This window comes from Geotrypetes seraphini, chromosome 2, assembly GCF_902459505.1.
Source record: "Geotrypetes seraphini chromosome 2, aGeoSer1.1, whole genome shotgun sequence".
NCBI lineage: Eukaryota > Metazoa > Chordata > Amphibia > Gymnophiona > Dermophiidae > Geotrypetes > Geotrypetes seraphini.
Genome location: NC_047085.1, coordinates 6,763,289 through 6,785,350, shown reverse-complemented (window position 1 = coordinate 6,785,350; position 22,062 = coordinate 6,763,289). Strand labels below are relative to the sequence as shown.

General features: G+C 44.2%; 1 protein-coding gene across 7 annotated transcripts in view; it reads left to right on the top strand.

Annotated features, from left to right (window-relative positions):
- FAM83H (family with sequence similarity 83 member H) overlaps positions 1 to 16,479 on the top strand; it is an 89,030-nt gene extending 72,551 nt beyond the window's left edge. For all 7 annotated transcript variants that reach the window (XM_033933100.1, XM_033933102.1, XM_033933104.1 and 4 more), the window contains exons 4-5: positions 559 to 683; positions 10,673 to 16,479. In XM_033933100.1, the coding sequence (XP_033788991.1) occupies positions 559 to 683; positions 10,673 to 13,349 (2,802 nt within the window). In that variant the 3' untranslated portion in view covers positions 13,350 to 16,479. The remainder of the gene's footprint in view (positions 1 to 558; positions 684 to 10,672) is intronic.
- The last annotated feature ends 5,583 nt before the right edge of the window (positions 16,480 to 22,062 follow it).

Sequence of the window (22,062 nt, the reverse complement as noted above, 5' to 3'; positions counted from 1 at the left end):
GCTGACACGGTCCGTGTTTCGGCCCCCAGGTGGAGGAGACCTGCCTCGGGGGGAGGGAGGGGGGTATGTAGGTCTGAAGAAAATACACTTAAAATGACTAAATCATAATAACAATAATTATTTTCAATATGGTTGATATTGTTTTCCCATTTCATTTTCACGCCATTTGACTTTATATTTTCAATTATTATTGTTATTATGATTTAGTCATTTTAAGTGTATTTTCTTCAGACCTACAGACCCCCCTTCCCCCCGAGGCAGGTCTCCTCCTGAAACACGGACCGTGTCGGCTCATTGGCTGGATCCTTTCAACATAAGGACATTTTTACAGATGTGCTTTTATTTACGTGATTTTGCATTTGCTTTGAGTTTATTAAAACACAATTTGCTTGTCCCAAGGCTTATCCCAAGTTTTTCCCTCTGTTGGATTGCGTGTGGGTTTTTTTTGCTCCTTTTCTTTGTTCGATGTAGACACAACACCCCACCCACAGATATTTTGCCGTAACCCTATGTCTGTCTATATCTCTGACCCCCTTTTTGTTTTCTGCTGTTTTGTAGTTTTTCAGGGTGAGGACTGTTATGGGTTCTACCTACTTTTGCCGAACGGGGGCATCGTTCAAGGGCAACCTCATGGAGAAGTTTCTACTGGTTGATTGTACCATGGTACTCAGCGGGAATTACAGGTAACGGGTGTCAACCTTGGGCCCTTCTTCCTCCTCTATCGGGCTGTACATGTGACCTGCTGAGCTAAAAGGTACAAAGAGTGGGATATGTGACTTGTTTATTAATGATTTGAGCCAAAAGTATTAAAGTGAAAGGAATCAAAGGAGTCAAGAATTTCAGTCAGTCCTTGGTTTTCAAATTTTCTCAACTATGGAACGAACTTCCTCTTATTTTAAGGGGTCCTGGTCCTTTTCAACTTTTTCGTAAATCTCTAAAAACTATTTTATTTGCCAAACACTTTGGAAACTAGTCATATTAATATTTTCTGATTGTTACTTTTTTCAGTATGTTTTTAGTTACTGTTAACCGAGTCGCGCTCCTTTTTGGCTGAAGACCCCGTACACAAAGCTAAGTTTTAGTTTGGTTTAAATCATCAGATATACAGATATACAACACTACATCACATGCAATAATTCAAAATACAGGGAGTCCCCCGGTTTAAGAACGACCAGCTTACGTCAAACTTGTACTTACGAACTGGTGTTCTGCCTCTTGCTTCTTGTGCCAACGCACCCCTCTGATGTGAAGGAAGACTTCTGGGTCAGCCGCGAGCCGCGTGCAGGAACCAGCAGCCGTGGCTTTGCAAAGTGTGACTGGGAGGAGAGAGCTGGCCAGAGGAATTAAACACCGGCAAGAGGCATGAATTTGGGACGTTGGGACACGAAAATGAGGAGGAGGAGGGTCATATTTTGACAGAAAGGGAGGAAGAAGGGGCGCGTTGACACAGGAAGAGAGAGGCAGGGTTGCGCTGGGACACAGAAGGAAGAGAGGGAGCACAAACTTCGAACAAGGGAGGGAAGGAAGTAGGGAGGGAGCATGAACTTGGGACACAGAATGGAAGGAGAGAGGAGAGGAACATAGAATGGAGGGAGTATATTTTGGATGAAAGATGGGAGAGGGGAGATATGATAGAGACGCTTAAATACCTACGTGGTGTAAATGCACACGAGTCGAGTCTCTTTCATTTGAAAGGAAACTCTGGAATGAGAGTGCATAGGATGAAGTTAAGAGGTGATAGTCTCTAGCGTAATCTAAGGAAATACTTTTTTGCAGAAAGGATGGTAGATGCATGGAATAGTCTCCCAGAAGAGGTGGTAGCAAGTGGGATCTCTTAGAGAGAGGAAGTGATAATGGTTACTGCGGATGGGCAGACCAGATGGGCCATTTGGTTTTTATCTGCCGTCATGTTTCTATGTTTCTATGAAATGCTGAGGTGGAAGAATAGAAAGGGAGAATTGTGGGGTGAGTGAGAGGGAAAGATAGATGGTGCATATGGGGAAATGAAGAAAGAGATGAATTGTTGGGCATAGGGAGGGTGAGAGAAATATTGGACATGGTGGTGGGAGAGGCGTGCGGTACATATGCACGGGGAAGAGAGAGATGGATGGATGAACAGCGAAAGTAAGTGTAGACCTATCTTTTATTTCTATTTAAACTACATATTTTTATAGATCCGAGTTACATACAAATTCAGAACAGTTTAAAAAAACAGACCTCGTTCTTAACCTGGAGACTATCATTACCAGTAACGATAAAAATCTAGTGTTGCAGTCATCTATTAAATGAATCCTCTGCAAGTATTGTAACTGCTTTCCCTCTTCCTCTACAATCTGATGTAACTATTTCCCCATTATCTTGTAAATCACTTTGAAGCTGTAATGGATAAGTGCGATTAAGCAATCCTGATCAAATTCCAACCTCAGGTATGGACTTACAATCTCTTTAAAAACGGAGAAATACTTAATAATAATAATAAAAGTAATTAATTCCAGAAGTCACATACCCCACTGTCGGTACCTGCAGTTTTTAGGCTATAGCACATAGAAACATCAAGGTTGTGGAAGAAATTGCTTTGTTCTATTCTATTGACCCTACAGTACTCAGAACTTTCCAAAAAAGAAAGTTGCCCCTTCCAAGTTTCCTTAGCCTTTATCGCTGTTATTTGTAGTCCAGTGGCGTAGCTATGGGTGGGCCTTCACTCTTTCCTACACCTGGATCTGGCATTTGCTCCCGCCCAGCAACTCCCCCCTCTTTCTAAACCTCCCCCTTCCCAAACCTCATCAGCTTTGCAGGCAGGAGCAGTGACACATATTCACTTCCCTCTGCTGTGCCTTACCCTTGCTGATGTCACTTCCTGTTTTCTCTCTGGTGGGATGTAGCAGAGGGAAGCCTGCAGGTTCAGCACAAGTAGTGGATAAATAAGGCTGGCACCATCACCGTAGCTTCTACAGAACTGAGGTACACTGGGGGGAGGGGGACGGACAGTTTCTAGGCTGCAGGCAGTGTGGGTGGCAGCAAATGCCAGATCCAGAGGAAGAAGGAGAGGGGACAGGATGCAGGATAAATTACGTGGCGGGGGAGTAGTTTAAGAAGGCCCACCCAACCTAACTGAGGACCCAACCAAAATAAGAGGTCTGGCTACACCACTGCATTAGAGGTCATGTGAACTGTGCCTGTCATATTAAGGTTCACTTAGACCATTTCCAGTCAGCCATGTAACTTCCAGTTAAAGGTCTAGAACAAGAATGGTCAACATAACATAGCATCATACTTCTTAATTGCCTAACCATGAGTTCTACGCGGTTTACAAAAGATTATAAACTAAAAACAATTTAAGAATGCCAGAAAGAAATTATTTGACCAAGTATTTTGAAAAGAGATAAGTTTTCAGTTGAGTTCTGAAACGTTTATAAGAACAGGCTCCAAGCAATAACAATCGAAATTCTCCGTCGTGTGAAGCTGCTTGGAATGCTAAAGTAGGGCCCAGAAATTTCTTACTTTTGCAGCCCTGGACTGACGGGAAGGTGAATAGGGCGTGAGACTTTCGACTAGTTTTCTACGATGCTAGAGAGAATCTGTTAACCATACATGACCTTATAGCAAAAGCAACCCAACTTAAACAAAACACCAGCCAATGGACTCACTTGATCATATTTTTTAAGACCGTAGATCATTCTAACCACTGTATTCTGAATCCGTTTGAGTCGAACCATGTCTTTCTTGGGAATTGTTAAACACACAATATTACAATAATCCAAAAGACTCAATAATAAAGATTGTACCAGAAGTTTAAAAACAGAAAATTAAAAAAAGGTTTCCATCGCGTGTAATAACCCTTATGTACCACAACATCTATTTGGTTTTTCATAGTCAGATACTGGTCCAAAATAACTCCCAATATTTTAATTGTTGGTTGAATTGTATACAAGGTACAATTTATACTAATCGATGGCTCGTGAATAATCTTATGTGGCGACACAACAAAAAAACTTTGTCTTATCAGGGTTAAGGTTGAGTTTGAAATCCTGCATTCAAGAGTTCATCAATTGCAATACAGACTCAACACTACCTCATCAATAATTATTTAAAGTGTATAATCAACCATCAGCGGTGATCCTCAGTGATTTTGGAAGAATAAGTGTATGAGCAAGTTGCCATCCTAATGGGCATGATTCATGGTCGGATAAATATCTCTTCTTAAGAATATAAAAATTGCTATACTGGGACAGACCAAGGTCCATCAAGCCCAACATCTTGTCCCCAACTGTGGCTAATCCAGGTCACAGGTACCTGGCAGAAGCCCAAAGAGTAGCAACATTCCAGAGCTGAGATTGTGATGTCATAATACCTCATTCCACCAATGCCTAAGAGCCAAACTCATCAGTGATGTCACAATGGCTGGATTGTCCTATACTTGGCTCACATAAGGATACCTGTAGTGGGACAGACCGAAGGTCCATCAAGCCCAGTATCCTTTTCCAACAGTAGCCAACCCATGTCCCAAGTACCAGACAGAAACCCAAAGAGTAGCAACATTCCAGGGCTGAGATTATGATGTCATAATGCTTTATTCCGCCCATGCCTAAGAGCCAACCTCATCAGTGATGTCACAATGGCTGGATTGTCCTTTACTTGCCTCACATAAGAACATAAGAATGACCATACTGGGATAGACTAAAGGTCCATCAAGCCCAGTATCCTGTTTCCAGCTATGGCTAATCCAGGTCACAGGTACCTGGCAGAAGCCCAAAGAGTAGCAATATTCCAGGGCTGATTTTGTGATGTCATAATACCTCATTCCACCAGTGCCTAAGAGCCAACTTCAGCAGTGATGTCACATTGGTTTGATTGTCCTATACTTGACTCACATAAGAATAGCCGTAGAGGGACAGACCGAAGGTCCATCAAGCCCAGTATCCTGTTTCCAACAATGGTCAACCCAGGTCCCAAGTACTCAGCTAGATCCCAAGTAGCAAAACAGATTCTATGCTGCTTATCCTTGGAATAAGCAGTGGATTTCCCCAAGCCATCTCAATAATGACCTATGGACCTCTCTTTTAGGAAATTATCCAAACCTTATTTAAACCCTGCTAAGCTAACCGATTTCACCACATTCTCTGGCAATGAATTCCAGAGTTTAATTACATGTTGTGTGAAGAAATATTTTCTGCAGTTTGCTTTAAATCTACTACTTAGTAGCTTCTGGACCAGCAACTGGACCAGTATTTAAGTTAAATAAAATAGTTTGTCTAAAAGAAATATACTCATGCTCAAGGCTTGGTGGCTTCTGCTCCCTCCAAACTTCGTATAGGTGCCAGCAGTCAGAAATGAGTGTTTTTTGAGCTACCCTAAGGAGCATAACTGAGACTGTTCTAGAACCTGCATGTATCCATCCCAAGTCCATTCTACTCTTGCGGTTGCGTACTATGGACTTAATATCAGTACAGACTGGACCGAGCTTAGCTCTACACTCCCCTCCGCTCCTCACCCTGATATCTTTTGTATCACTATGCACAGGACAGAGCCGGGCTCTGCTGTCTCTTCCCCTCTCCAATCCTGATATCTTTAATGTCAAGGTATAGTTAAAGCTAGCTCCAGAAATCTCACCTTGCAAGGTCGCCATGATGCCCAGAAATTGGGCTGTTCCAGTAGTAAACGTTTTCATTGGCGACCTCGGAACAACCCATGAGGAGAAGAAGGAAGGTCAACGAAGATAAGACATAGCTCAGAGAAAGCAAAGTTGCACTTCATCAACTTTTTCAAATTCAAACAAACCCCCCCAATCTGCTAGGGAGGAGACACTATCTGCCAGCTCTGCTCTATTGAAACATAGACACACGATGGCAGATAAAGGCCAGATGGTCCATCTAGTCTGAGTCACCACTCTAGTTAATTATTGTGAGTGAGCAACTTAAACACCAAATTACTCCCCTCCCCCCTACAACTCCTGTTAGTAAATATTGCTCCACCCGTTTTACCCACTTAGTCTAATGACGCAACCAAGTAGAGTTGGATGGAACCGGTTAGACTCAGAAATCACCATTGACTTATCAATAGATTTTTTGCTGTAGGACAAAGAGAAGCAAGATGAAGTCCTCACACCTCAAGAAAATGCTTCCAACAGCGAGGAGTGAGAATGGGTCCCCTTAGCCTCCCCATTCCCAATAGTGAGGTGGATCCTGACACCCAGCGCTGTAAAATACATTTACATCCTGGATGGCTTTGCCACCATCTAAAATTAAACATGGCCAAGACTGAGCTCCTTATCTTTCTTCCTAATCCCGCCTCTCCTCTTTCCCGTTCTTCGTTTCTGTGAACAAGTATAGGACAATCCAGCCATTGTGACATCACTGATGAGGTGGCTCTTATTGGTGGAGTGAGGCATTATGATGTCACAGTACCAGCTCTGGTTATTCACACTATTTATTCCAATGTCTATACCGTTATCCCAAAGGAGCTCAGAACGGTTTACATGAATTTATTCAGGTCCTCAAGCATTTTTCCCTGTCTGTCCTGGTGGGCTCACAGTCTGTCTAATGTGGGGGATTAAGTGACTTGCCCAGGGAGCAGCGTGGGTTTGAACCCACAAACTCAGGGTGCTGAGGCTGTAGCTTTAACCACTGCACCACACTCTCCCTTAAATGTTTCCTATTCAAGGATGCTTTCAGTCTCTGACTCTGAGCCAGGATGAGCTCCTTATTCATTTCATCTCTATAGTATCATTTACTTTTTTTCCCCCTTTTTTCATTCTTTTTAACTTTCTTCTTTTAATCCCCCCTTATGTTTTTCCCTTTATTTGTTTCTTTCCAGTTTGATATTGTATTTCTTACCTTTCTTCCCCATTGGTACTGTAAGTCTTTTTATGTTAAGTTTGTGTGTTTTATGCTGTACTTCCCTAATTGTTTCTAATCTTTTTATTTTGTACATCGCTTACAAGCAAGATTAAGTGATTTAATCAAATTTTAAATTAAACTTGAATAGCACTTCACAATGGCGTGCTAAGGACTTGGGGGCTAGATCCACTAAGGACACCGATCGTGTCCCGACCACTTTGCGACCCCAACCCGATTCACTAACCTTACTCCCAATCCGATCTGCGCATGCAAATGAAGAACGGCATACAAAGTAGGAAGGACACGATTCACAAAACAATTTCAGGAACACCAATTGGGCTGCCCGATCAAAAAACAAGCGACTGTTTGTCCCGATTCTCCTGCTCTCTGCCCCGACTCTCCTGCTCTTGGCTGCCTTGCTCTGCTCGCCCCCGCAGTGCGTGCCCATGGTTTTAACCCACAGGTTTAAAGCGAGTTAAAACCACGGGCTCGCAAAGTTAAAAAAAAAGTTTCCAGGTCTGCCGGGCACATATGCCAGTGCATATGCAGACCATCTGCAGGCAAAGAAGATGGTCTGCACATGTGTCAGGATCGTTCTCCAGCACTCCGTGTGGTCGGTGGGTGGCATTCCTCTGATTGCCCTCATTTGAATAAAGACCTGTTGTGGATCAGTCAGCCTGCCAAGGATCGGACACGATCGGGCAGGTTAGTGAATATGCCCCTTGATCGGTTAAGAAAGAGAATGGGAAAACATCCTTTTAAAACTGGGTCCTATACGAGCGGTGGCAGATTTTCAAAAGCAAATGCCTATCCTTCCCCTTCTCCACAACGTAGGTGAGGAGAACCTGGTGAGGGGCAGAGTTTGAGAGAACTTGCAACTGCAGGCTTATAAACCTCCATGCTGGTTCCTGTTTCCAGAGATCATCTTCAGTGATCTTTGCTCCGCCCCTTGACTGGCAGAAGCAGTGCAATGCTGCCATCTGCTGGTCAGAGCTTGTCTTTCACTGAAATTACAGCCACAGACATTTCTGGTCTCTGGCAGGTGCAGAGCTGCTGCAGCTCCCTCTGCTGGTCTTCTGGTCCCATGCACTAGATTTTGTTCCACCTTGATTCCAGCTCTGCTGCCGATAGATTTTTGCTGCCACAAAAACCTGCATTTTAAGAAAAGCACAGTATATTCATTACTACTACTATTTATCACATCTATAGCACTGCAAGGCCTATGCGGCACTGTACATTTTGACATTTAGTGCTGTCCACTCCTTTGATGGGCCTAGAGAAGCTGCTCATTGGAGACTTTATGGTTATTTGGGTGTTTCAGTTGGCAGTGGAATTCAGCTGGGGAGATCAGATCAAACAGCAAGGGGCGGGGAGAGGCTTTATAACTCGGGTGGACTGTTAACAAACTCGTTTTGGTTATATACATGTACAGACGTGTAAATTAGCCACTGGTACCAGAATTTGGTTTAATCTATATGTGCGGTGGAGCTGGTCATACGAGGGGGTGCTGAAAACTTCTCAGCCCAACCGAGAAGAGAATGATGTGGATATGGTTCAATCAGTGATCTGAAACAATGTGAAAAACATAGAATTTTGTTTCTGCAAATTGGCCCCTAATGAAACAAGATAGCATGGTTTTCAGCTACAGCTCAGAATTTAGGAAACTGGCTGGCTGGGCTGCGAACTTTTCAGCACCCCCTTAATGGTAGGTGAATTATCGATGTAGTAGTTAGATATTGAGACTAAACAGATCATTTTTAGGGAAACCTCTGTCTTACCCCACTCACAGTGTTGAGACTAGGCAAATTACGAGTTTGCTGGAGACCAGTCAACATATAGTTTGTTTTCAATATATTACCTACTTCCTGGGGGTAGAAAATAGACAGACCTGGAGATACCTATTGACGAACACGCTTGCATCTGTCCCTGCCATGTTGGCTCTTCCTGGGGTAATAATATAAAGACAGATGTTACCTTGATAAAAAATACAAGCACAAAGTGATCAGGAGCAAGGATTAGAAAATGTATATTATCCAGCTCCACATTATTGATCAAATAAAGAAGGACCATCGTACACAGGAGACATTATTTCCCAAACAGCAGAAGAAGTCTCCGCTGAAAAGTAGGTTGAGTGGTTGAATGGGGTCAAATAACCAAAATAATTACAAATATCTGAAAGAAATCTTATTTGATGCACTATTTGTGTAATAAGGTGGACTCCTTAGTGGCATACCGGACCCCAAATTTTGGGTGAACGTACCAGCAAAATGACAATGTACCCCCTCCCCCTGCCCACTGCCCTCCCAGCCTAACCTGAGCTGATGGGATCCTCAAGCCCAACCAACCTACGACATCTGTGAAGACATCCTAATTCCCTCCAGCGCAGCTTACACGTTCGTGATATCTTTTAAGCTTGCAACCCTTCACTGATGGATAGGCAAATAAGACGAGTTTTCCGAGAGAATTTAGACAATACGTGCCTTGAGCGGTAGCGAATGCAATTCCCGAAACAGGGCCAGTGGCAAGTGCTCAGTTTTCGTTTACACCTGTTTTGTGTACACTTCAAAACTGAGCATGTACCAGGTCTTGGCATTAGGGGCAGCTTGCCAACTGTGCTGGAAGGGAGTTGGAGTGGCTTCACAGACAACATCCCATCAGCCCCAACAAGACTGCGCTGTTGCAGGGTGGGCTATTCCACTGCTCTCACCTAATTTCATGGCATGCTGTGTGTAAGTGAAAATGTCCTAAATCCAATGAAATAATCACTCTTAATCGATTTCAAAATGTACTGTTTCAAGGATACTTCAACTGTTAGTAAATTTTATGCTCAGAGTCATGGAGGCAATAACAGGGGAGAACCTCAACACTTCTGCCTCACCGCCCATTCATTGCATATTGAAGAAACTTTTGTAAGAAGTACGGTTGTTTGAATTTCTAACATCATCTGAAACTCAGGCTACTGTTTGCTCTATACTTTTATGATTTGAATCTAAACAGCAAACTTATCTTACGGCTTGCAGGTTGCGACATGACACATTTCGTTCCTGCTTCAGGGAACCAACAATATTTTGCAAAAGTTTTCTAATTATGGGCGATGTAGACTCAAAAGGTTAGACACGTCTTACACATTAGCCAAACAGTTCTTTGAACTTCCTCCTATCATTGAAATGTCCTCCTATCAAAGAACTGTTTGGCTAATGTGTAAGACGTGTCTAACCTTTTGAGTCTACATCGCCCATAATTAGAAAACTTTTGCAAAATATTGTTGGTTCCCTGAAGCAGGAACGAAACGTGTCATGTCGCAACCTGCAAGCCGTAAGATAAGTTTGCTGTTTAGATTCAAATCATAAAAGTATAGAGCAAACAGTAGCCTGAGTTTCAGATGATGTTAGAAATTCAAACAACCGTACTTCTTACAAAAGTTTCTTCAATATGCAATGATTGGGCGGTGAGGCAGTAGTGTTGAGGTTCTCCCCTGTTATTGCCTCCATGACTCTGAGCATAAAATTTACTAACAGTTGAAGTATCCTTGAAACAGTACATTTTGAAATCGATTAAGAGTGATTATTTCATTGGATTTAGGACATTTTTTGTCCTTTGCCCCCATCTGTGTTTATTTGACTGAGTATGTAAGTGAAAGGCATGCCTTATGTCCACTCAAGATGTCACTGGAAATATAGACACAATATATGCAGAAACCAGAACTTCCAGGAATAATGGTGTGGAGCCCCATTCACCCTGGCGGTTTCATTTCCTTAGTGAATGGGAACTAATACCAAAGATATCCTGTATGCATCACACTCTCTTAACCTGTTTCTCCTTTTTCTTTTTTGCAGCTTCATGTGGTCCTTTGAAAAGATCCACCGTAGCATGGCTCACATCTTCCAAGGGGAGCTAGTGGCTAGCTTTGATGAGGAGTTCCGGATTCTCTTTGCCCAGTCAGACCCCCTCATTCCTGCGCAGAATGCCCTGGTAAAAGTAGACAACCCATATACCGTGGCTCCCTATGGTGGTGCCCGTCCATTCTACCAAAGAAAGCTCCAGATGATGTTCCCCAAGGATGATGGTTCCCAGAACTCCTACAATTCCTATGATAGGATGGATCCAGAAAAGGTGTTCCTTCAGAGCTTCCGACGTGATGACGTTCTTCGGCACACAATGGAAGGGTCTGGAATGCGGCAGATGATTGCTAAGAAGATGGCACAGCAGATGGAAATGGAGAGAACTCAAATGGAGCAGAAAAGAGCATTAATGTTCAGCAAGCAGCTGGAAATGGACGCCTTCAAAAGGCACAGCTTTGCAGAGGGTACATATGAAAACTACATGGCCTCCAAGCAGTACAGCAAACAAATGTTCGTGAACAATGATGATTACAGATTCCAGGCTAGCCACTTCCAGAAGGAGCAAACCTTCCAAACTGAGCGTATGTTTGGTGCCAACCGACCACAAGGGCTGTTTGAGCGAATCCGAGCTGCCCGCCAAGGCTTCCAGGAATTGGAGGGATTTGGAAATGACCCTAGATACACCCCAAATGCTCTGCCCATTGAATCCAACTACCAGCAAGAAGGCTATTCCCAGAGACTAAATTATGTTCCGTCTGGTTCTTCCCGGGAGGTGAGATATGGATCAGACCAGGTGAACCTAGCAGGAGATGGGATACTAGGACAGAGGTCTCAGAAGAGGCAAAACATTGGCCAGAAGTTTATATGTCAGACCTCTCCAACTCAGAAGCAGAACTTGGAGCAAAGGCTGTTCTTACAAGACCAAGACACAGATAAGAAACCTCAACAGAATAAGCAGGGTCTCCGCAACTGGAGAATCTCATCCTACCTGAGTGCCTACCAATCAGAGCAAGGAGAAGAGGGCCTCCCGGTTCCCATAGACACAGAAATCTGTGATGATGTCTTGGTTCCTATGGAAAAAGAAGTGGTCCCCAGCGAGCCCCTGCCGAAGAATTCCAATGACCCGATCCCCTCTTACAAACTTACAGGGCCATTTAACAACTCAGCTTTGGCTCCTGAGCAATTCAAAGAGACTACCAGCACTGATAAAGACAGTGAATCAAATTCTTTGGTGAGACAGGATTCCTTCCGGTCCAGGATCAATCCTCTGATTCAAAGGAGCTCGAGACTAAGATCCTCACTTATCTTCAGCAGCTCTAAAGTGGAACAGCACAACTCGGCGAGTGACACATTGCAGCTGTTCCAGAAGGAGCAGGCCACCAGTGAGGTGACTAGTGAGAATGATGGTGGGAGGACCTCCTCTACTAAAGTGGCTGATCTCCTGGAGAGGTATAAGACTGTAGGTAAAGATTCAGAGACCACTGCCATGAGCCACACTAAAGCAGTCTCCAGCTTTCTGCAGGAAGACTCTCAGAGCACTCAGAAAAAGAGCACAGAAACTATGACATTCAAAGCCATGGAATCTAAGGTGCTAGACACAAAGGAATCATTCGCTCGGACACTCTTGAATAGTCAGTACAGTAAGTCTACTGTAAGCTCACAGTTTGAGGCACTCCTGAATCAAGGGATTATGAGTAGCAAGATGGAAAAGGTAGAAACTCAATTCCAGATCAAAGAGGCCAGCAACCTAGCTCTTCCAGATGCCACTAAATCATCTCTTCTAGAGACCACTAAACCAGCTCTCCCAGAACCACAAGAAAGCCAGATTTCTTTGGGAGGAAACTCAGATTCATTGAAAACTCCCCAGGAGACCAAGAAGCCATACTCTGCCTTAGTTTTTGGGAATGCTCTGGAAAGCTTGGCCAGGAGCCCAGAATCATCAAGCTTTTTAACCAAGACAGATGCCGAGAGTTCAACCAAGTCAGACCAGCCTACCAGGGAGTTTTTCCGGAAGGGCTCCTTAAAGTTGAAGCAGCTTCTGAACACAAAAGTAGAGAAGAAGGCAGAGGAGGAAACTGTCCAGGACAGTGCTAAGATTGAGAAACAGAATACGGCTCTGAGACAGCTGTCCAAAGGGGATGTTCATGAGGTCACTTCTGTGGCAAACAGTGAGGAGATGAGCTACAAAACTGCCCCAGCTTCCAAAACCATTCAGCCCTCCCAGAGCAGGCTAAGTTCCTCCACTTCCAATGTCCTTTATAGTAGCAATCTCAGGGATGATACCAAAGTCATCTTGGAACAAATCTCTGCCAATAGCCAAAAGAACCGAGCTGAACTCCTTAAGCAGGCTCAACAGGTGACATCCACCAATGACCTGGAGAACAAAGGGGAAGAGACACCTGAGCAGGGCCAGATCCCTAGTTCAGAAAGTTTTACCAGCCAAAATCGCTTCCTGAAGCCTTCTCAAGCCTCTTCAGAGGACAGGGAGACTCTTCTGAAGAAGATGGAGAATATGCGTAAGGAGAAACGGGTCTACAGCCGGTTTGAGGTTTTCTGCAAGAAAGATGAGCAGCCAAGTCAAGGAGAAGCAGAAGGAGATGGAGATGCCAAAGATAGGAAGTTAGGCAAAATTATGCCCAAAATCCTGGGGTCCTTCAAAACCAAGAAGTGATGAATCCGAGACTCATATGCTGCTGGAGCAGGCTGGGGCTCTTCCTACAGGAAAGGGAAGAGGGTGCTTGTGTCTGTCACCGTTTGTTGCTCCAAGCATAAGACACTGCTTAAGAATCCAAGTTAATAAGAGACTTTTGTTTTTTTTGCTAGGACTTTCATGATAATTTAACTGCTCATAAGAAACAAAATACAGCACAGTTCACAGCCTAGTCTTGGGGCCCTGGGTACAGTGGGAATATTCCTAATTGTGACTTTCAGAAAGGTGACCACTACTGGTTATATACAGCGGCGTAGTAAGGGTGAGCGGTGACCGAGGCAATGGCACCCCTTTTCCACCCTCCCTGCCGCGTTCTCTGGCGTGAGCAGCATGCCCACGTCGGTGTCGGCTCGCCCTTTGACGCCACTTCCTAGGTGCGGGTCCTGAAAGTGATGTCGGAGAGAGAGCCGATGCAAGAACCTCTTGCTGGGGAAGTAAAAAGGGTATGGGGGAGCGGTGGTGGGGGGAGAGAAGGAGGGGTGGGGCTGTATCCTTAGGAAGACCACGCTCATGGGACGATGGTTCCTGGGGCGGTCCATACCCCTCACAGCTCCCTTATCTCACCACTGGTTATATGATCTCTTCTACAGCCGGCCTACTCTGCTTTATCACCTAAGCAGCTGTATTTTATTTCTCTTCATCCAATACCCCCTTTGTTCCCCAGACCTGATCACTTTCCCTAGACCTAGATGCTTTCAGAAACATTTAATGAGGCACAGTTGGTTGGGCTTAAAGACTTTTCTGAAAGTCGAAGGCCTTGAGTTGCTAATGGACATCACTAAAAGTCACCAGGGGGATCCATGGAATGGGCCGCGCAGAGGCAGAGCCACAAGGCAGCCCAGCATGCCAGCTGTTCTGAGGGATGATTGGACTGAACTGATTAATTTGATATACCGTTATTGACAGCCAGTTATTAAGTGGTTTACAATATAAACAAGTTACGAGAAAAAAATATGGCATCAGTAAAAGACAAATACAAACCCAAAAGATCTTAGTCTAACAAACAAATAAAAATCAGTCTACAGCTTAGATCATAATCAAGCAGCAATTACATAAAATACTGCTGAAATAAGATAGATTTAATCATCTTACGAAAAGTTAATTAAGAGCAATCGCCATGAAAGATACTTAATAAAGAATTGCAAAGAAGCCCTGCTTCTTGTAGATGACAATTTAATTCATTTCAATCCTGGCAGTTCAAATAGATCCCTTTGTGAAGGACACAAGGGTCTAGCTGGTAGATATCATGACAATTTATTTGACAAATATTCAGGTTGACCAATGTTACATGCTTTGAACATCGGGCAGAGCAATTTGAATTCCATATGTTTACAAATAGGCAACCAATGGGGGTACTATGCTTATATCTTTTAACCCCCAGAAATAGTCTACCTGCAGTGTTCTGGACAACCTGCAAACATTTCGCTTCTGCAGGTCATAGTGGAGAGTTTTGGCAATCCGTTTTCAGTACTTCACTGATGAGAAATGTGTTTCAACTTCAGAGTACTGAGCAATCAAGTGCTAGATGGGGCGAAAACTAAACAGATTAGCGATTTTTAAAAAAATAAAATTATTTTTTATGGAAGCTTTAATGATTATGTTTTAGCCTGGGCTACCAGAAAGTTCCATGTCACTGACCTCAGCCAAGAGCCAGTGCTTGGTTTACCCAGTTATGGGGCATAACCAAGGTCTGGATCAACTTTCCGGCATGGAGTTACTGTAGCGATGGCTGTGCCAAAGGTCTAACAAATGACTGTCTTTCCCTGTGTCGCTCTGGGTGCCTATCTGCCACTGCCTTCATGGCATGGCTGTTCCACTGCTATATCCATACAATTAACTTCCTGTTCTGTGTCTTTGGCTGGAGCGAAAGAATGCTAGTTCCACCTTGGTAGGAGCAGTGCTACCTCTTTGGCACAGCTGTTTTCCTTTGGGGAAAGTAAAGCCATCTGGGAGGAACCAGCTCTACCTCCATGGCACAGCCATCCTGATTCTAGATCTGTGGCTCAACTGTACTTCCCTGGGAGGAGCAATGGTAGCTCTGTGGCTCAGCCATCGTGCTCCAAAGGGGCTAGGAAGTGAAGCAGAGGAGCTGGGCAAGGAAACGAGGGGCAGGAGAGGACGACCATCATGCTTTGTTGTTCTTTATGAATGGTAAGTTTTAAAGGCCACCAGCCCAAGATGGTCCTGGTTTTTACCATGTTACTGGTCCCCATCGCATAGAGCGACTCCCAACAGATGATGACTGCCGAGCTGGGGCCTCTGATCCACACAGATGTTTCTGTTCTGCTGCAGAGATGCTCAGAGATCTGACCATTGTCCACAAAGGGGCACCAGCCATATTTGCATAACTACTGGTGCATCTGAGCTGGACAGTCTCATGGGCTTGTAGAATTTTCAACTCCTGTTTCCTCAGCCTTAAGGGTGACACGTGGGGAAGATACAAAAAGCTTTGGGCCACAGTTTTCTGCTGATAGCAAACTACATGCTATATAAGAGAGAACTGGGTTACAAAAGCAGCGTAAAAATGTAAGAATCCATCTAGCCCAGTTTCCTGTTTCCAATGTTAGCCAGTCTAGGTCATGAAGACCTGGCAGAAACCCAAATAGGAGCAACATTCCTTGCTTTTACTTCAGGGCCAAAAAGCAAGAAGCCTGTTTTCAAATTCAGTTTAATATTTAGAAATAAACTTCAGTTTGAAAGGGAGTCTGGAGCAACAGTCCACGAAGAGTAAAGGTTCACGGATTTGATGCTAAACCCAAAGTACTTCACTTTTATTATATACAGACTTAGAGGAAGAGACCTGGGCCTGGAACGGAACCCCCGTGAATATCGGGGGAGTACTGTAAATATATATAAAAAAAAGGTACCCAAATTAGTAAAAAATTGTCATACCTGTACCATCAAATTTATATTTTAATTTATAAATTAATTCAGTGTGCTCGGTGCTCCGACTTCAAGGTTACCATACTTCGAGGGGGTGCTGAAAAGATCTCAGCCCAACCAACCAACCAGCTTCCTAAATTCTGAGCCTTATTTTACCACTGTAGCTGAAAAGAGGGTTATCTTATTTCATAAAGTGCCAATTTGCAGAAACGAAATTCTATGTTTTTGACTTTGTTTCAAATCATTGACTGAACCATATCCACATCGTTCTCTTCTTGGTTGGACTGAGAACTTTTCTGCACCTCCTGGTAGTGTGAAGTAGAGAATGACATGGAGATAAATTTTTGCCTGTCCCCGTGGGAACTCATTTTCTGGTCCCGTCCCAGCGAGTTCTTTTCCTGTCCCTGCCCCATTCCTGCAAGCTCCGTCCTCATCTGCACAAGCCTCAAACCCTTGAAAATCCTAAGTAGCAACATTCTAGAGCTGAGATTGTGATGTCATAATGCCTCATTCCACCAATGCCTAAGCTCCGTCCTCATCCGCACAAGCCTCGAACACTTTAAAATCCTAAGTAGCAACATTCTAGAGCTGAGATTGTGATGTCATAATGCCTCATTCCACCAATGCCTAAGCTCCATCCTCATCTGCACAAGCCTCAAACACTTTAAAGTCATAAGTAGCAACATTCTAGAGCTGAGATTGTGATGTCATAATGCCTCATTCCACCAATGCCTAAGCTCCGTCCTCATCTGCACAAGCCTCAAACACTTTCAAATCCTAAGTAGCAACATTCTAGAGCTGAGATTGTGATGTCATAATGCCTCAGTCCACCAATGCCTAAGCTCCGTCCTCATCTGCACAAGCCTCAAACACTTTCAAATCCTAAGTAGCAACATTCTAGAGCTCAGATTGTGACGTCATAATGCCTCAGTCCACCAATGCCTAAGCTCCGTCCTCATCTGCACAAGCCTCAAACCCTTTAAAATCCTAAGTAGCAACATTCTAGAGCTGAGATTGTGATGTCATAATGCCTCATTCCACCAATGCCTAAGCTACGACCTCATCAGCACAAGCCTCAAACCCTTTAAAATCCTAAGTAGCAACATTCTAGAGCTGAGATTGTGATGTCATAATGCCTCATTCCACCAATGCCTAAGCTCCGTCCTCTTCTGCACAAGCCTCAAACACTTTCAAATCCTAAGTAGCAACATTCTAGAGCTGAGATTGTGATGTCATAATGCCTCAGTCCACCAATGCCTAAGCTCCGTCCTCATCTGCACAAGCCTCAAACCCTTTAAAATCCTAAGTAGCAACATTCTAGAGCTGAGATTGTGATGTCATAATGCCTCAGTCCACCAATGCCTAAGCTCCGTCCTCATCTGCACAAGCCTCAAACACTTTCAAATCCTAAGTAGCAACATTCTAGAGCTCAGATTGTGATGTCATAATGCCTCAGTCCACCAATGCCTAAGCTCCGTCCTCATCTGCACAAGCCTCAAACACTTTCAAATCCTAAGTAGCAACATTCTAGAGCTCAGATTGTGATGTCATAATGCCTCAGTCCACCAATGCCTAAGCTCCATCCTCATCTGCACAAGCCTCAAACCCTTTAAAATCCTAAGTAGCAACATTCTAGAGCTGAGATTGTGATGTCATAATGCCTCATTCCACCAATGCCTAAGCTGCGACCTCATCTGCACAAGCCCCAAACACTTTAAAATCCTAAGTAGCAACATTCTAGAGCTGAGATTGTGATGTCATAATGCCTCATTCCACCAATGCCTAAGCTCCGTCCTCTTCTGCACAAGCCTCAAACCCTTTCAAATCCTAAGTAGCAACATTCTAGAGCTGAGATTGTGATGTCATAATGCCTCAGTCCACCAATGCCTAAGCTCCGTCCTCATCTGCACAAGCCTCAAACCCTTTAAAATCCTAAGTAGCAACATTCTAGAGCTGAGATTGTGATGTCATAATGCCTCAGTCCACCAATGCCTAAGCTCCGTCCTCATCTGCACAAGCCTCAAACACTTTCAAATCCTAAGTAGCAACATTCTAGAGCTCAGATTGTGATGTCATAATGCCTCAGTCCACCAATGCCTAAGCTCCGTCCTCATCTGCACAAGCCTCAAACACTTTCAAATCCTAAGTAGCAACATTCTAGAGCTCAGATTGTGATGTCATAATGCCTCATTCCACCAATGCCTAAGCTGCGACCTCATCAGCACAAGCCTCAAACACTTTAAAATCCTAAGTAGCAACATTCTAGAGCTGAGATTGTGATGTCATAATGCCTCATTCCACCAATGCCTAAGCTACGACCTCATCAGCACAAGCCTCAAACCCTTTAAAATCCTAAGTAGCAACATTCTAGAGCTGAGATTGTGATGTCATAATGCCTCATTCCACCAATGCCTAAGCTCCGTCCTCATCTGCACAAGCCTCAAACCCTTTAAAATCCTAAGTAGCAACATTCTAGAGCTGAGATTGTGATGTCACAATGCTTCATTCCACCAATAAGAGTCAACATCAGTGATGTCACAAGAGCTTCATTGTCCTATACTTGGCTCACTTTTATTACATATGAGGGGGTGCTGAAAAGTTCTCAGCCCAATCAACTTCCTAAATGCCAAGCGTTATTTTCCATTGTTAAGTGCCAATTAGCAGAAATGAAATTCAAGGTTTTGACTTTGGTTCAGATCACGGACTGAACCATATCCAACATCGTTCTCTTCTTGGTTGGGCTGAGAACTTTTCAGCACCCCCTCGTAAAGACCATCAGAGACGCACTTTATTCCAATAAGTCTTCATTCTATGGCTAATGTTGCTCATAACTAATAGACAAGACACTGATATTTTCCTTATAGCCATGGTAAAGTGTGTCCTTGTCCATGATGGCAGGTCCGCTGGTATGGAAGCTGTGTTCAAAAAAAGTGCTTTAATCATCCAATGTGAAATTCTGTTGTCCCCAACAGGAGGAAGAACTTGACTGTTGGCAACAAAGATAATTTATAGACCTTAATTTCTACCTTTTCACACTTAACTAAATTGCACAGTTCAAATGATTCATTTCTTGCAAAGTCTCATACACAGTAGGGATCCTCATCACCAAACCTCTCTTTCAACTGACATAAGATGCCAAAGAATCTATCCGGCGTCAGTGCTTTACTCTTCAACCTTATGGTCCTTAGGATGGTGACCTTGAAGTCGGAGAACTGAACACACTCAATGTATAAATTAAAATCTAAATAAGTAAAGAGTATAAACTTGATGACACCTCTAGGATTGCCATGTGATCCAGATCAGCTGTGACAAGCTGATTCAGTCCATGTTTTGTCTTCTTGTGTGCATAGAAATGGAGTCCTCCGAGACCGCCATGCATGCAACCAGCCTGTGTGGGCTGATGATGGTAGCTTGCCAACCTGGTGTCAGGAGCAAGGAGGGAGGTGGGAATTAGCTGCTTATTTGCAGAATCTAGCCCTCACCATGTCCCATACCAGACTTGGGATCGTACTTCCACCATCCATCTCCTCGTGTCTCTCTAATGCCAGTAACCAAAAGACAGCAGAATTAGTATGAGGCATGCCATCTCAGATCAGCTGGAACAGGCTGGTCTTGCCCCAAGGCCTTTAGGGAAATGTATTTCTACTTTGCCTACTGTTACATGCATTGAGGCAAAACCAAGTTTGGATCACCCTGTTTGGCTTGACCTGGTGAGGTGGCAGCTCTTGGCAGTATCAGTAGCAGGATGTAGGCGATCAGAAGGCCATGTGAACATACAGGCCCCACAGGAAGCCATATGAGGGAGTGGGCTCACACCATGCTATTGACGTGCTGCTGGGAAGAGGGTCTTCAGGATCTGAGCTGGGGAAGGATGGTGTTGAGAGACCCAGGGTTGGGCTGATAGGGTAAAGGTGAAGTCAGGGAGTGGCTGTTTCTGGAAGGCAGGAGAAGTTTCACACTTTATTCTAAGTTTTTACCAAAGAAATTGTATCAACTTGTAGTGGAAAGAAGAGTTAAGAGCCAATGACAGCCATGGAGAGCTGCTCTGCCTCTCCTTTCCTGCAATGCTCTGGATGACTTTCCCTTGTTGCTGCTTAGGCGATTTTATGCGAGTGCTTTAACCAAATGGAAGTGAGGCCTTAGCACATGGCAGTACTGTACTATCATCTCTGCTTTCCCAATGGCTACAGGCTGCAGCCAGTCAGAATATGGCTTACTAGTCTTATAGCCCGTTACATTAATGGGTTCTAGAATATATATGTGTGTGTCTGTCTTTATTTCTTTCTCTCTCTCAGCGGTTTTCTGTATTTCTGTCTTTCTTTTTCCTCGGCTGTCCACCATCACCCCTTGCCTGCTTCCCTTATCCAGCAAAGTGCCCTCTCGTTCTCCCTACCTTGGAGAGCGTGAACAATCTGCCTTTATCTGCTAAGTCAAAATATTGAAGGGAATAGACTTAGCAGATAAAGACAGGTTGTTCACCCTCTCCAAGGTGGGGAGAACGAGAGGGCACTCTCTAAAGTTGAAAGGGGATAGATTCCGTACAAACATAAGGAAGTTCTTCTTCACCCAGAGAGTGGTGGAAAACTGGACGTTCTTCCAAAGTCTGTTGTAGAGGAAAACACCCTCCAGGGATTCAAAATAAAGTTGGACAAGTTCCTGCTCAACTGGAAAGTACGCAGGTGAGGCTGGACTCATTTAGAGCCCTGGACTTTGACCTAAGGACCACCGTGTGAGGGGACTGCTGGGCAGGATGGACCACTGGTCTGACCCAGCAGCAGCAGCAGCAGCAATTCTTATGTTCTTATGTAATAAGCCATATTCTGACTGGCTGCAGCCTGTAGCCAGTGGGAAAGCAGAGATGATAGTACAGTACTGCCATGTGCTAAGGCCTCACTTCCATTTGGTTAAGGCACTCGCATAAAATCGCCTAAGCAGCAACAAGGGAAAGTCATCCAGAGCATTGAAGGAAAGGAGTGGCAGAGCAGCTCTCCACACAGGGTCTTGAAATTGTATTGGTATGATCTGTTTTTAAAGAAGTGCCAGTCCTAGGGTGTACTACTGTGCCAGCATAGAAACATAATGGCAGATAAAGGCCAAATGGCCCATCCGCAGCAGCCACTATCTCCTCCTCTCCCTATTGGCTAAGGCTCTTAATATTTGCATCTCCTCTTCCTATAGGCTAAGACTCTTAACACTTGCATTGTGAGGTCATAGAAACATGATGGCAGATAAAGGCCAAATGGCCCATCCAGAGCAGCCACTATCTCCTCCTCTCCCTATTGGCTAAGGCTCTTAACATTTGCATCTCCTCTTCCTATTGGCTAAGGCTCTTTACATCTGCATTGTGAGGTCATAGAAACATGATGGCAGATAAAGGCCAAATGGCCCATCCAGAGCATCCACTATCTCCTCCTCTCCCTATTGGCTAAGGCTCTTAACATTTGCATCTCCTCTTCCTATAGGCTAAGGCTCTTTACACCTGCATTGTGAGGTCATAGAAACATGATGGCAGATAAAGGCCAAATGGCCCATCCGCAGCATCCACTCTTTTCTCCTCTCCCTAAGAGATCCCTCGTCCCTGTCCCACACTTTCTTGAACTCAGACAGTCTTTTATCTCCACCATCTCAAACGGGAGACTATTCCACACATCCACCCCCCTTTCTGCCTGTGGACAGGACATTTTGGCACAAGCATGGACTCTTGCACAAGCAGCCAAGGAAATGAGATGTGGCTGGACCAGGCTGGCCTGTTCTCCCAGGGGCCATTCAGCTCATGGCCATTCCTGGGGCC